At 52.9% G+C, this 13432-nt stretch overlaps 1 protein-coding gene across 8 annotated transcripts in view; it reads left to right on the forward strand.

Annotated features, from left to right (window-relative positions):
- The window catches only part of ZNF185 (zinc finger protein 185 with LIM domain), a 75724-nt gene that overhangs the window by 18386 nt on the left and 43906 nt on the right, over positions 1 to 13432 (forward strand). For 6 of the 8 annotated variants that reach the window (XM_064371536.1, XM_064371535.1, XM_064371538.1 and 3 more), the window contains 5 exons: positions 831 to 893; positions 1263 to 1352; positions 5904 to 5990; positions 8803 to 8907; positions 9919 to 10017. In XM_064371536.1, the coding sequence (XP_064227606.1) occupies positions 831 to 893; positions 1263 to 1352; positions 5904 to 5990; positions 8803 to 8907; positions 9919 to 10017 (444 nt within the window). The remainder of the gene's footprint in view (positions 1 to 830; positions 894 to 1262; positions 1353 to 5903; positions 5991 to 8802; positions 8908 to 9918; positions 10018 to 13432) is intronic. The other 2 variants (XM_064371541.1, XM_064371542.1) reach the window with 1 other exon arrangement.

Consider the following 13432-nt stretch of genomic DNA (forward strand, 5'->3'; position numbering starts at 1 on the left):
TTGAATTTGAGGGACTTCCAGTTGAGTGGTCAGGGAAGGCCTGTCTCCGTGCTGAGGTGGCTAGCTGGGGACTGAAAACCCAGGAGAAGCCAGCATACCCACTGCCCAGGCAGAGGGCCCCACGGTGCATTGGAAGACAGAAGGTTGGCAGGAATACAGTGAGTAGCACAAAGGAAGTGACAGAGAATGGCGCGTGGGGGTTTTGCTGGCCCCATTTGGTTCCTGTGGTTTCTGTAACACAGTACCACATACTGAGTGGCTTCAAACACCACAAAGGGATTCTCTCCCAGTTCTGGAGATCAGAACTCTAGATCAAGGTGTTGGCAGGGTGGGTTCCTTCTGGACGTTCTGAGGGAGACACCGTCCCAGGCCACTCTCCTGGCTTCTGGCGGTGGTCAGTGATCCTTGGCGTTCCTCGGCTTGTACCTGCATCACTCCAGTCTGTGCCTCTGTCTTTACGTGCCCTTCTTTTCTCTGTGTGTCTGTGTCCAGATTTCCCTCTTCTTAGAAGGACAGCAGTCATTGGATTTAGGACCCTCCTACTCCAGTATGACCTCATCTTACCTGATTACACCTGCAAAGACCCTATTTCCAAATAAGGTTACAGTCATAGGTTCTTGGGGACATGAATTTTGGGGGGGACACTATTCAACCCAGTATGCTGTCCTTATCTTGAGCTGGAGTTGCTGAGCCCCCCTCCTGGGCCACCTCTTGGCCCTGATCCTGAAGGGTTGGGCCAGTTAGACGCCATTGAAAGCATGTCCTTTGAGGCCTGCAAGCTCCAGGGCAGCCAAGAAGACCACGAGCCCCATTTCTCTTCTTGCCCAAAGGGTGGAGGTGGTGGAAGAGGACGGGCCTTCCGAGAAGAGCCGCGACGCTCCTAGCTCAAACAGGTAATCCATTGCACTCATCCCTGCCACTCGTCACTGAGGAACCTCTGTCAGGGGACCTCCATGTTGGGCTTCGAGATCAGTGTCCCATGTGCCCAGTGACAAGATGGGACACAGAAGTCAGTGAGGGCCCATTTGGCTGAATGTCCTAGGGCTGAAAGGAGCAACACAGTCCAGCCTCCAGAGAGAGAGAGTGCCTGGCTCTTGTCTGTTGAGTACGTGTCTGTGTCACCTTAACCCTTGCACCAGTGAGCCAACCTTGGGGTTTGAGAGGGCCAGCCACTATGGCAGTAGCCTGCCACTGTCGGACTTGCTCACCCAGGGGGAGGCTGTGACATCTCCAGAACCTCTCACAGCCACCTTCTTTGCTAGTGTGGATGGAGGCAGGACCAAAGCATCTCGGGCAATTTGGATCGAGTCCCTGCCGAGCATGCCTAGCCCCACTGGGAGTCAGGAGCTCAGGTGGGTGCCGAGGGTTTACTCTGGTTTGTGAGCAAGTGTGATGGCTTCCCGCCGGCCTGGCTGGCTGGTTCTGCCAGCTGGGGAGGGTCTGGCAGTGGGGTGACAGAGCAGGGACAGGCTGAGCGCAGGTGATCTCACTCCAGGACAGGCCGTGATTTGTCCTGATTTCTGATCCCTGAGAATCTGGGCAGATAATGGTGCTCTCTTGTCTGTGGACAACTAATACTTTCTTGTACTTTATGCAGAATCGTGCTAGCGCCTGCAGGGAGAGCCACTGCCCTGCTGTTGCTGCTGTTTAAAGTGTCTGCCTGGATTGAGACCTTTGCTCAAATCCAGGTCTCTTAAGAGCCACATCTCTGTAGCACCCTTGGAAGCCCCCTGTAGCCGGAAGGGGAGAGTGCCTGTCCTAATACCATAGCAATCCCCGAATTTGAGCTGCACAGCTATTTATAGACAGGTGACCACTGTTCTCAGGGTTACTTCCTCAGTGCCGGGAGGGAGGCAGAAATGCTGGCAGCAGGAGCCAGGAGCTCGAGGCCGGCTTCCTCCATGGCCCTGGGCAGCAGACTGCCAGAGTGCTCCTCCTTTTCACTCTCTCCCCCTCTTGATCTTCTCTGCTTGTCTGACTCTCGCCATAAGAACTTCCATCCATACGAAGCTTTGAAGATGTGGAAAGGGAGAGTTCAGAATTGTCTCTTTTTTTTTTGAGAAGGAGTCTTGCACTGTTGCCTGGGCTGGCGTGCAATGGCGTGATCTCGGCTCTCTGCAACCTCCGCCTCCCGGGTTCATGAGATTCTCCTGCCTCAGCCTCCCAAGTAGCTGGGATTACAGGCACACAGCACCACACCCAGCTCATTTTTTGTATTTTTAGTAGAGACGAGGTTTCACTATGTTGGCCAGACTGGTCTCAAACTCCTGACCTCATGATCCGCCCACCTCGTCCTCCCAAAATGCTAGGATTACAGGCATGAGCCACCGCGCCCAGACCCTAATCACTTCTTAGAAGGACATTGGTCCTATTGGAGTAGGGCACACCCTAACAACTGTATTTTAACTGAATCATTTCTTTAAAGATTTCATCTCCAAATGCAGTAACATTGTGAGGTCCTGGGGTTCAGACTTCAATGTGTGAAATTTGAGGGGCACAGGTCAGCCCTAGCAGTCTACACTTCTCATTCCTCCTTATTTCTCTACTGAAGAAAGGCAAGAAATGGTTTCAGGTGTCTTTTAAAAGATAATATAGGAGGTTGGGCATGGTGGCTCGTGCCTGTAATCTCAACACTTTGGGAGGCCAAGGCAGGAGGATGGCTTGAAGTCAGGAGTTTGAGACCAGCTTAGGCAACATAGCAAGACCCCATCTCTACAAAAAAATTAAAAATTAGTTGGGAGCACTGATGCATACCTGTAGTGCCAGCTACTCAGAAGGCTGAGGCAGGAGGACCACCTGAACCCAGGAGCTGGAGGCTGCCGTGAGCTGTGACTGCACCCTTACCCTCCAGCCTGGGCGACAGAGCAAGACCCTGCCTCTAAAAAAAGAAACGAGAGATAATGGAGGATCATTAGATTGCTCTGTATTATAGATTTAAGAGGCACCTTGACATTTATTCCAAAAACCTCCTTTGGATGTTTAACAGCCATCATATGGTTGTCATTGCAGGGTGGCTTTTTAAGGTTGTTCAGGCTGCTGTAGCACATACAGGCTAGAGATTCAGGGTCCAGGGGAAGCTCCCAACAGGAGGCTCAGCTTGATGCTTCTGATAGTTCTTCCCTCCAATTCTGGTCACTCAATATTTGGAGCCCACCAGGCAGCTTCCAGGAAAGCCGCTGGCTGATCCTGATGCTGGAGGGCCGTCTTTTCAGACCCTACCCCGTTAGGTGCTGCACTTGGCCAGGCAGCCACCGTCAGTCCTCCCAGGCCCAGCTCCCATCTGCCTGGCGTCTGAGCAGCCCAACCGGTGAGGAGCAATGACTCAACCAAACTCAGAGTCCTGCAGCACCTCAGAAAAGGCTGGTTTGTGGCACAGTGGAAGAGGAGAATGTCACAGCCCTGTCCCCAGGCATGACCCCATCAAGGCGGCCCTCTCCCCACCCCTGGCCCTGCCCTGTCTCTCTCAGCTACAGTGCAAAGGTCGGCTCCTCAGAACTCTTGCCTCCGTTGTGACCTGAGCCCACCTTAGGGACCCCGTCTTGCAGAAACTGGTTCTGCGCGAGCACCCCTTCTTGACAACCCCAGACCTGACTGTTTTATCCGCAGCACTGGTCAATCTTGCCTCACCTGACCGGGGCAAGGCCCCCTGGGTCCTGGTCCTAGGCTGTGCCCAGAATCCTGTCTGGCAGTGGGTCTGGGGAGCAGGGAGTAGGAGCAGAGCTTCGGGCACGGGACAAAACCCTGGCTTTGCATCAGACCGACTGTGTAACCTTGAGCAAGTCTCTGTCTCTCCGTGCATCAGTTTCCCCATGGGTAAAATAGGGAGAGCAGTAGTAGCTACTTCCCAAGGCTGTTCCAAATACTAAGTGAGATAACGCAGTTGAAGTACTTAGCACAGTGCCTGGGTGCTGGTATCCTCGGGGGCTCCCAGTCATAGTCCTGCTGAGCTGCAGGGCCCTTATTCAAACGCAGAAAGAGACCAATATCTCCACCTGCTGGCTTCTGAGGGAAATGCAGCCAAAAGCAGTGAAAACGACGTTCCCCCTCCACCTGCCCCGACACCCCCAGCCTCCCTGCTCTTTGGCAGGATGAATCACGAGTCACACACCATTTGGCACAGGCCACAGTTACTTGTATTCCCACAGGTGGTTATGATCAGTTTCAGGCCTCCGGCTTCAGCAGATGCCTCTGCTCCTTGAGTGCCTTGCGAGGGTGTGCTGCCTCTCAGCGTCGTCCTGGACTTCAGACGGACTAGAGCTGCCTGTGGCTGAGAGTCTGGGGTGGTGGTGGGGCTGGTAGCAGTTTGCAGGGGAGGAGAGACCCCTGTATTAGTTTACTGGAGCTGCTGTAAAAAGGTACCAGAAACGGAATGTCCTAAAACCACAGGCATCTATCCTCTCACAATTCTGGAGGCTGGAAGTCTGAGATCAAGGTGTCGGCAGGACCATGCTCCCTCCGAAGGCTCTGGGGGACCATCTGTTCTACACCTTTCTCTTACCTTTTGCTGCCTGCAGGCCTTGCTGTCTCCTGGCTTGCACCCGCCTCAGTCCCATCTCAGCCTCCATCTTCACACCTCCATCTTCCCTCCGTGTCTGTGTCCAAATGTCCCTGGTCTGACACCAGTCACTGGATGAGGGCCCACCCTGCTCCTACAGCATGACCTCATCTTACCTAGATTATAGCCGCAAAGACCGTCTGTCCAAATGAGGTCACGTTACAAACATCAGGAGTTGAGACTTCAGTATGTCTTTTAGGGGGACACCATTCAACCCCGTAACAGCCCTCCTTGCAGAGGTGCCATTTGAGTTTGCGGGATGATAGAGGAAGAGGAAGTCATTGAGGGAGAGACATCAGCTTGGGCAGAGGCACAAGGGCATGAAAGGCTGGGGTGACACTTTGTTCCCATTTCGTCCCTGACAGAACCAGAAACGCCAGTGAGAAAATATGTTGTGCTTCTCTGTGGCATCCAGGGCAGCCAGGGCTTTTATACTGTCATCATCCTCAACAACGATGTCATCATCGTTATCATGAGAGAAGATGGGGAGAAGTCAGAGCTGTCTGTGTGTATAGGGCCCCTCCTGGCTTTCATGCTGGGGAAGGCCTTGTCCTTGATAGCCCTCCCATTTCCCTCTGGTAGCTTTGAGTGCGCCAGGCCCTGGCCAGGGCGGAAGTGGAGGGACAGAGATGAGCAGCCACAGACAGTGAAAGGCAGGAGTGACTGCAATGTGACTTGGGGTTAGGCTTTGCTCCACGGGCCTAAGGAGGTCTGGTTTGGGGTAGAGTGTCTACCCCACAAAGCCTGTGAACTGTATATTCTCTCTGGCCCTGGCCAGCACCATGGCCAAACCTGCTGAGCGTCATGCCTTGCAGTGCAGCCAGAGAATGCATCAGATTTGGAGGATGTGTGTCCAGGGTGGCCTGTGGTCACCTGGGGGAGGGGTCTGAGCATGGCTGGCAAGAGGAAACCTCACGGGCGCCCTTTGTGGACTGGCTGGGTCGTTCCTCCCTGGGCTCCAGCTCACAGACCCCTGAGCACTTGTCTTCACCCCTGACTCTGTGACATCCCCTCCCACTGGGTCTCATTCCAGATTTGGGTTTTCTCAGCCTCTCATACCCCTAAGTCTGCAACAGCCCACAAATGCAGAATTACCCCTTGCCTCACAAATGGCCACTTTGGATCTCCTGGTGGGGCCACAGGCTGGGGTTGCCCCTGCAAATGGTTGGTAGAATCATGGGTCAGGAGGTCTCATTTCTACCCAGAAGGACCCTTGCTGTGCCTGAGGGAGGGCTGGGCTTAGGGCAGGGGCGGGAGACTGGGGAAGGGGCCCTTGATGCGCAAAACTCAGCAGCGGGGAGGGGCCCTTCTCACCTGCAACCCGCTGAGTCTCTCCTTTGGCCCACAGCTCCCGAGGTGAGGAAATTGTCCGCCTGCAGATCCTGACACCCAGGTCAGGACTCCGCCTGGTGGCCCCAGACCTGGAAGGCATGAGGTACGGGGCTCCTGCTGCTGTCCTGGCTCCCTGCACACATTCTAGAGATGGAGGCAGCGGCCTCAGCTGGCCAATGACAAGGCCTAGGGCTGGTTCTGCCACTGTGGGGCCAACAGGTTGGTGGGAGGCACGGTCGACCTGGGTTCTCTGCCCTATCTCATTCTCTCACTCAGAAAATCATTATGGAGCAAGCGCTTGGTCTGTGGAAGGCCGCAAGTCCAACCCTGGGACACAGTGGTGAATAGAACCCTCGGCTGGAATTGCTGTCTGCCTGGTGGGGGGAGGCAGATGTTAACATGAGCATGAGTAAGGTCAGCCAGAGATGCTGACCTCGCTGTGTGACAGGAGCCCCTTGGAAGTGACAGCTCAACCCTGCCGATCCCTGAAGATGGGACCAGCAAGCCATGCTGGGGTCTTCGGTGGGGGTGGGAGGAGGATTGGGTCTGAGGAGCCCGTGAAGGCCACTGTGTAAGAGGGCCACTGGGAATCGATTGGGGTCACTGGGTCAGAGTCCACAGGACTCCATGCCACTGGGTGCTGTGTTGGGGAAGGATAGCTCAAGGAGGCCACCAGCAGGGATCACGAGGGGTTCAGCCCCTGCCCTGGGGCAGGGGACAGAGAGCCAGGTGACATGAAGGCAGGATTTGGGGACTGGGGTGGAGGCTAGGAGACATCTGAGCAGGGAGACTGGGCCCCTACCTTATGAAGTCCAGAGACCAGGGAGGGAAACAGGAGTGTACACTGAAGGTCATCCCTTAATCCCTGGGGTGGCAGGAGCTTTGAGCAGAGGCCTCTCAACACTGTGGTGGGTGGGCGTGCTTGGGGAAGGCTTCCTAGAGGAAGTGACATTCAAGATGAGTCCCGAGCTGTCTCTAGGTCCCTTTACACTCCCCCTTGGCACCTCCCACTTTACTTCCACCCCCAAGGCAGCAAGTCCTATCCGTTTTAGTTTAGAGATGTTTCCATCCCTATTTCCCTGCCCCTGGTCCAGGCCTCCACTGCCACTCGCCTAGTTGTCTGCAGCCGTTTCCTACTATCCCATCCCGGGACTGCCTTCCACATCTACCTTGATGATGTTTCAAAGAGCAGAAGTAGTTATGCCAGCCCCTGCAGAAAGCCCTGCAAAGCCCCTCCCACTATCCTCTGCAGCCTGAACTCAGTACCTGGCCCCACCTTCAGGCTCCTCCCTCCCTGGGCCTTTCTCTGTGCAGGCTGGAGGCGCTGCCTGAGATGCCCTTTCCCCTGTTCATTTTCCTGTCCCACCTCAAATGTCCTCTCCTCTGGGTCACCTCCTTCTCCTAAGTTTCTTCCCCAGGCATCACAGTGTCCATTGCGCATGGATGTAGATACAGTCACTATGCCCATTTTGCAAATGAAGAAACTGAGACCCTGAATGGTTAAGTAACTTGCTTAAGGTCACATGGTTCAGAGCAGGCAGATCTGCCCAGCCTGCCCGCCTCCCACCTCCCACCTTCTGTACCACAGCTCATTGTGATAGAAAGACTTGGTATTTGCTGAGTGAACTCATTTGATGAGTTTATTCGTAGGCATTCAAGTAAAAATTTCCAGGAGGGAGGTATTTGAAGGTTTGTGATTGAGGTTTGAGAGAGTGATCAAGGATCCAGAGATTTCCGCATTTATGCAGACAGAATAGAGCTGGAATCATGAGCATAAACTAGCTTTTCGTGGGGCTCATGGCGAACCAATGGAAGCTGGGCACCATCCTCAGTTTGCAGGTGGCAGCCACCTGGCCATCCCTCCTGAGGAGAGGCGGGAACAAGTGGAGATCCTTGGTTCAAGGGTGGCAGTTGACGCCTTGGGAGGGGAGGAGACGGCCCAGCAGGTAGTGGAGCACGTGAAGGGGAGGAGAAAAAGGTGGAGACCAGGAACGGGTGTGGCCAGGGAGGTAGGTAGGAGGCGTTGACAGGGTCAAGGGAGGAGGGCTGGCAGTATTGAACAGTGGTTTGAAATAATGATGGGACTGTCTCTGCTGGATTTGACAACATGGGGTTCCCTGATGACCTGAAGGAGAACAGAAGGGGGCTTGAATTAGGAGGTTAGGATCAGTCTCACACCATAAAGGAATATAGTCCAGAACTCTGAAGTCAGGAAGCCTGGGTTCAATTCCCAGTTACTCCTCTTACTACCTGTGAAATTTGGGGCAAATCACATGAGCTTTGTGTGCCTCTGTTTGCTCATCTGAAAAATGTGCCCATAACCTGGGGTTGATTTGCAGAGTTAATGCATATAAAGTCACGACAACAGGCTGCTATGCCAAGCACAGTGGCTCGTGCCTGTAATTCCAGCATAGCAGCAAAAGAAAAATAAAAATAAAAACAAAAAACAGTAGCTATTAGTAATGAGGTTTTGAGAACCGGCCACTCTGTCAATCCGCAGAGTTTGTTTTTGTTTTTTAAGACAGTATCTTGCTGTTTGTGCCCAGGCTCAAGTGCAGTGGTGCCATCACGGCTCACTGCAGCCTCAACCTTCCAGGCTCAACTGATCCTCCTGCCTCAACCTCCCAAGTAGCTGGGACCACAGGCACACACCACCACTCCTAACTTTCAAATATATTTTTTTTAGAGATGGAGTCTAGCTATGTTTCTCAGGCTGGTCTTGAACTCCTGGGCTCAAGTGATCCTCTTGCCTCAGCCTCTCAAAATGCTGGGATTACAGGCGTGAGCCACTGCACCCACCCCGGTAGCAGGTTTTAAGCTCTGTGGAGACAGCTGGCATTTGCAGATAAGGTAACAGCCCACACCTCAGTGTGAATGGCTGCCGCGTGGTTGACTTCCATTTTTTTCCTCCCTAGGTCTTCCCCAGGCCACAAAGACAAGGAGGCTCCCTGCTCCAGAGAGCTCCAGAGGGACTTGGCTGGCGAGGAGGCCTTCAGGGGCCCCAACGCAGATGATGAAAGGCAAGTCAGTACAGGAAGCAGACACTTCATTCCCAGAACACAGAGCCCATATACACCCAGCTGGGGCCAGAATGGTCCTGTTCCCGCTGTGCCCCCAGTGCCTGTTGTAGCGCAGGTCTTTAATGAATATCTGTTGAAAGAATGAATTAATGAATAAATAAATGAGGCTTGGAGGGGTGTGGGCCCCTGCCGTGATTCCTCAGGGAGCCAGTTGCAGAGCAGGACCAAACTCCAGGGCAGGCCACCCCCAGCTCCTGGCCCGTGCTGGGTTCCTTCCATTCCCCTGAAGCCTCCACACTCACTATGCTTTTACTGCAGGGTAAAGCAGCCCCGCCAATGGCTAGGGCAAAGCAAGACCACCGAGCTGGCAGTCTGGGAGAGTCAGTGACCAAAGTATGCGGGCCCCCATAGAGCATGTGGCAGAGACTGTCAAGATGACCTGTGGACTATGGGAGACATTGTCCAAGGGGTGAGGGGTCCAGGAAGGGAAGTTGGAGCCATAGCGGTGGAGGATGAGTCCAGATGGGATGATTGTTTTAAGCCAGACCAGCGCCAAATATGTCTGGTGAGCAGTGGCTGCAGCCTGGGCATTTCCTCAATGCAAACCTGGTGGCAACTTACAGCTAAGAACCTACACACCCCTCTTCTCATTGTGCATCCCTGGAGCCCCGAGTTGGGACACTGAGCCCTGGGAATGAGGAAGGGGAGCCCTCTATGGCTTATTACCAGCCTCACATGCCATGCCCCTTTCTCTGTTGGCAATCAGCCCCCCAACGATCTGGCCTCCTCCCTATCTTCCACCTTGCTCCCAACCAACCCATCAGGTTTGGGAAAAACACATAAATACTTCCTGTTAGAGTCAACTTGGGCTTGGCTCAGCTCTGGTCAGAGCAACACAGAATAGCAGCCAAAGGCCTGTGCTTCTGGTCCTGAGGCCCACTGCCATGGCATCTGGGTTAGCTGAGATCAAAACGCAACCAGAGTCAGCAAATGCTCCCCTTCTCATAACAGGTCAAGTGCACAGTTGAGTGATGGCAATGTGGGATCCGGAGCCCTGGGCTCCCAGCCTGAAGGCGTGGCTGCAGTAGACATCGGCTCCAAGAGAGGAAGGTGAGCTGCCCAGAGGAGGCATGTTCTCTCATGCCCCTGGTGACAGGCCAGGGTCAAGCTGCCAGGCTGCTTGGGCTGCTGGGGGTGGGCCCTGGTCACTTACCATGGCCCCTGTCTACTGCTTCTCCTACACTTCCGCCCTCCACCACATCCTGTGTCCATGGGCTTTCCACTTCTTGGAATCTTGTTCTTTTTTCTGACCCCTGCCACTGGCCCTCAAGCTCCTCCAGAGTGGGCACCAGGCCCACTCACAGCTGGAGCCCTCTCCCCCACATGGTGCTGGTCCTGGGCTGGTCCAATGAACGTGTGGGGACTACATGAAGGGACAAACTAATGAGTGAATGATTGAATGATGAAGAGTCAGCGCCTTGTTACTTCTCGGTTTTGCTCCGAGGACCAGCTAGGAGGCCTTTTGCTCCTGCTTTTTCCCCTCTCTCCTTTTCCTGCCCCATACCTTCCCCAGCCAGCTCTGCTCTGAGGTTCAGGGAGAGGAAAAGCAGCTGGACCTGGGCCACTTTCTCAGGTAATTTGGGGAGTGGCAAGGTCCCACTTGTCCCTAAATGGTTCCAAACGAAGCCTGAATCATCTTTGGGGCAAAGGCTAAGTATGCAGATGTTGGCATAAATAGTTTAGTTCCAAACTGTGCTAGAGCCCTTCTGGTTTAGAGAAGATGGCTAGGGAAGAGTGGCAAAGCCAGCGTCTGCAAAGAGCTACAACCGCAAGATACCACCTGCCTCCTGAATCCTACTGCAGTCTGACTGCTTTCCTGCTTCCCTCTGTCTGAAAAAGCCCCTTTTCAACAGTGTGCAATTCATGCCTGGAGCTTGAGCCTGACTTCTAAATCCAGGCCCACAAGTCAACACAGGAAGGGGAGAGCAGGTCCTGGCATTTGAAATCCCTGTCTCTGAGCAGGTCCAAGGAAAGGCCACCTAAGACTGTGTTCTTGGAGCTGCCACTAATGGGGAGGACTGTGCTAGAGCCCTTTCCATGCAGCCTGCATCTTTTTGCTGTCTGCAGAGGCATTGGAGGGATCTTTTAAAAATAAAGTTAGATCACATTTCTCCCCCGCTAAAACCTTGTAGTGGCCCTCCATTTGCCTTAGAATAAAGTCCAAACGCTTTCCCATGGCCCACTGGGTCCTGCATGGCAGAACCCATGGCCTTCACTCCAGTCTGGGTCCTACTGCTCTCCGCACGGTGGCGCAGCTTGACTGGCTTTGCTGATGGCTGTCACAGAAAAGACTTCTGGTCTCCTGTGATTGTATGTGGTTCTTGTCCCCTCCACGTCGCCCCCTCCTGCTTATGCACCCTCATAACAAGAAGCCTGTGCTCTCCACTGTTCCTTAAAGTGAAACCAAGCCTCAAAGTAACTTGTAAAATTATCTGAAGAATCTTCTGGATTTTTTCTTTTTTTTTGAGGCAGTCTCTCTCTATCAGCCAGCCTGGAGTGCAGTGGTGCGATCTCAACTCACTGCAACCTCTGCCTTCTGGGTTCAAGCAATTCTCCTCCCTCAGCCTCCTGAGTAGCTGGGATTACAGGCGTGCACCACCACGCCCAGCTAATTTTTGTATTTTTAGTAGAGACAGGGTTTCACCATGTTTGCCAGGATGATCCTGAACTCCTGACCTCAGGTGGTCCGCCTGCCTCGACCTCCCAAAGTGCTGGGATGACAGGTGTGAGCCACCACGCCCGCCCTAACCCAGTCTTTTACAGTTGTCTGACTATATAGTCGTCCCTAGGTATCGGTGGGGCATTGGTTCCAGAACTTCTCTCATATACCAAAATCCATGCATATTCAAGTCTCTGATATAAAATGGTGTAGCATTTGCATGTAACCTATGCACAACCTTCTGTACCCTTAAAACATCTCTAGATTAGGATAATACCTCATACAATGTACGTGGTATGTAATAGTTGTTATGCTGTATTATTTGGGGAATTATGACAGAAAAAAAGCCTGTACATGTGCAGTACAGATGCACTCATTCTTTTAAAACTTTTCCCAAATATATTTTCTCTCCTCTCCTGTCCTCTCCTGTCCTTTCCTCCTCTTCTCTCCTCTCCTCTTCTTTTCTCTTTTCTTTTTCAGACAGGGTTTTTCTCTGTCACCCAGGCTGGACTGCAGTGAAATGATCATAGCTAACAGCAGCCTCAACCTCTAAGGCTCAAGAGATCCTCCAACATCAGCCTCCCGAGTAGCTGGGACTACAGGCGTGTACCACCATGCCTGGCTAATTTTTGTATTTTTAGTGGTGACGAGGTTTCACCATGTTACCCAGGCTGATCTCAAAGTCGTGGGCTGAAACAGTCCACCCACTTCAGCCTCCCAAAGTGCTGGGATTACAGGCATGAGCCACTGTACCCGGCCCCAAATCTTTTCAATCTGAAGTTGGTTGAATCCATAGATGTGGAACTCACAACACAGAGGGCTGACCGCACTTAGTTTGACAATAATTTTCAACAAAATCCTTTACTGTTTTTCCAAAGGAAAGGCCGTTTCTTGTGGAAACAACCACTTTTCTTTTCCATTCATTTTCATGGATTTCCTTAATCATTGAACTTAGTGTTTCTTCCCCAGTAGTGGCAGCTCAAAGAACCAAGAACCGAGTCCCTGGCCCAGGGACCTTTCCTTGCACCTGCTCAGAGACACTGGTTTCAGAGGCCAGGGCCTGCTGTCCTCTTCTTGTGCAAATACAACTGGCATAAAGAGGTCTGGGACCAAACAAGAGGGCCTCCTAGTGAGTGGTCAGTGAAGGGCACAGGCTTGCAGAGGCACTGATTGTTCAGCATGCCCGGTTTACAGAGACACAGAGAAGGTGGCTCAACCCTGGGAAGGTTGAGTAAGAAAGTCCCCAATAAATCCTTATGGAGTGGGTGAATACAGGTGGACTGGGAAGGGACACGGCTTCCACAAACAGCCACAGGGCCCAGTAGTAACAGGAACACATTAGCACATATTATGGCCCAGGCATTATTCAAAGTACTTGGCATCTATGAACTCATTTACTTTCCTCAGAGTACTTATGAGATAGACATGATTATCATCCTATTTCATTGATGAGAAAACTGAGGCCCAGAAAGGTCAGGTAACATGCCCAAGGTCACACAGATGGGAGATAGGAAAGCCATGATTTGAATGCAGGCAACGCCAGGGAGCAACCACTATGTCAAAGAGCCCCAGGTGTCAGGCTGCCTTGAGAGATAAATATTGTGCCCCAAGTGTCCATTTGAGCATTTTCTTGGTCCTCATGATCTATCTGGGGCAGGAGCCACTCTCGAGAGTGAGGGTAGACATACAGACACAGTCCTGAACCTGGACCAGGCTTGGCCTCCTTCCACAGGCCATGCTCAGCTGCTAGCTTTGCCTCTTTCCTGGATGTGCACAGTGCCAACTCTCAGTCCTGCAAGGCTGGAC

This window comes from Aotus nancymaae, unplaced genomic scaffold (genome assembly GCF_030222135.1).
Source record: "Aotus nancymaae isolate 86718 unplaced genomic scaffold, 86718_ANA_hifiasm-v0.15.2.pri h1tg000138l, whole genome shotgun sequence".
NCBI lineage: Eukaryota > Metazoa > Chordata > Mammalia > Primates > Aotidae > Aotus > Aotus nancymaae.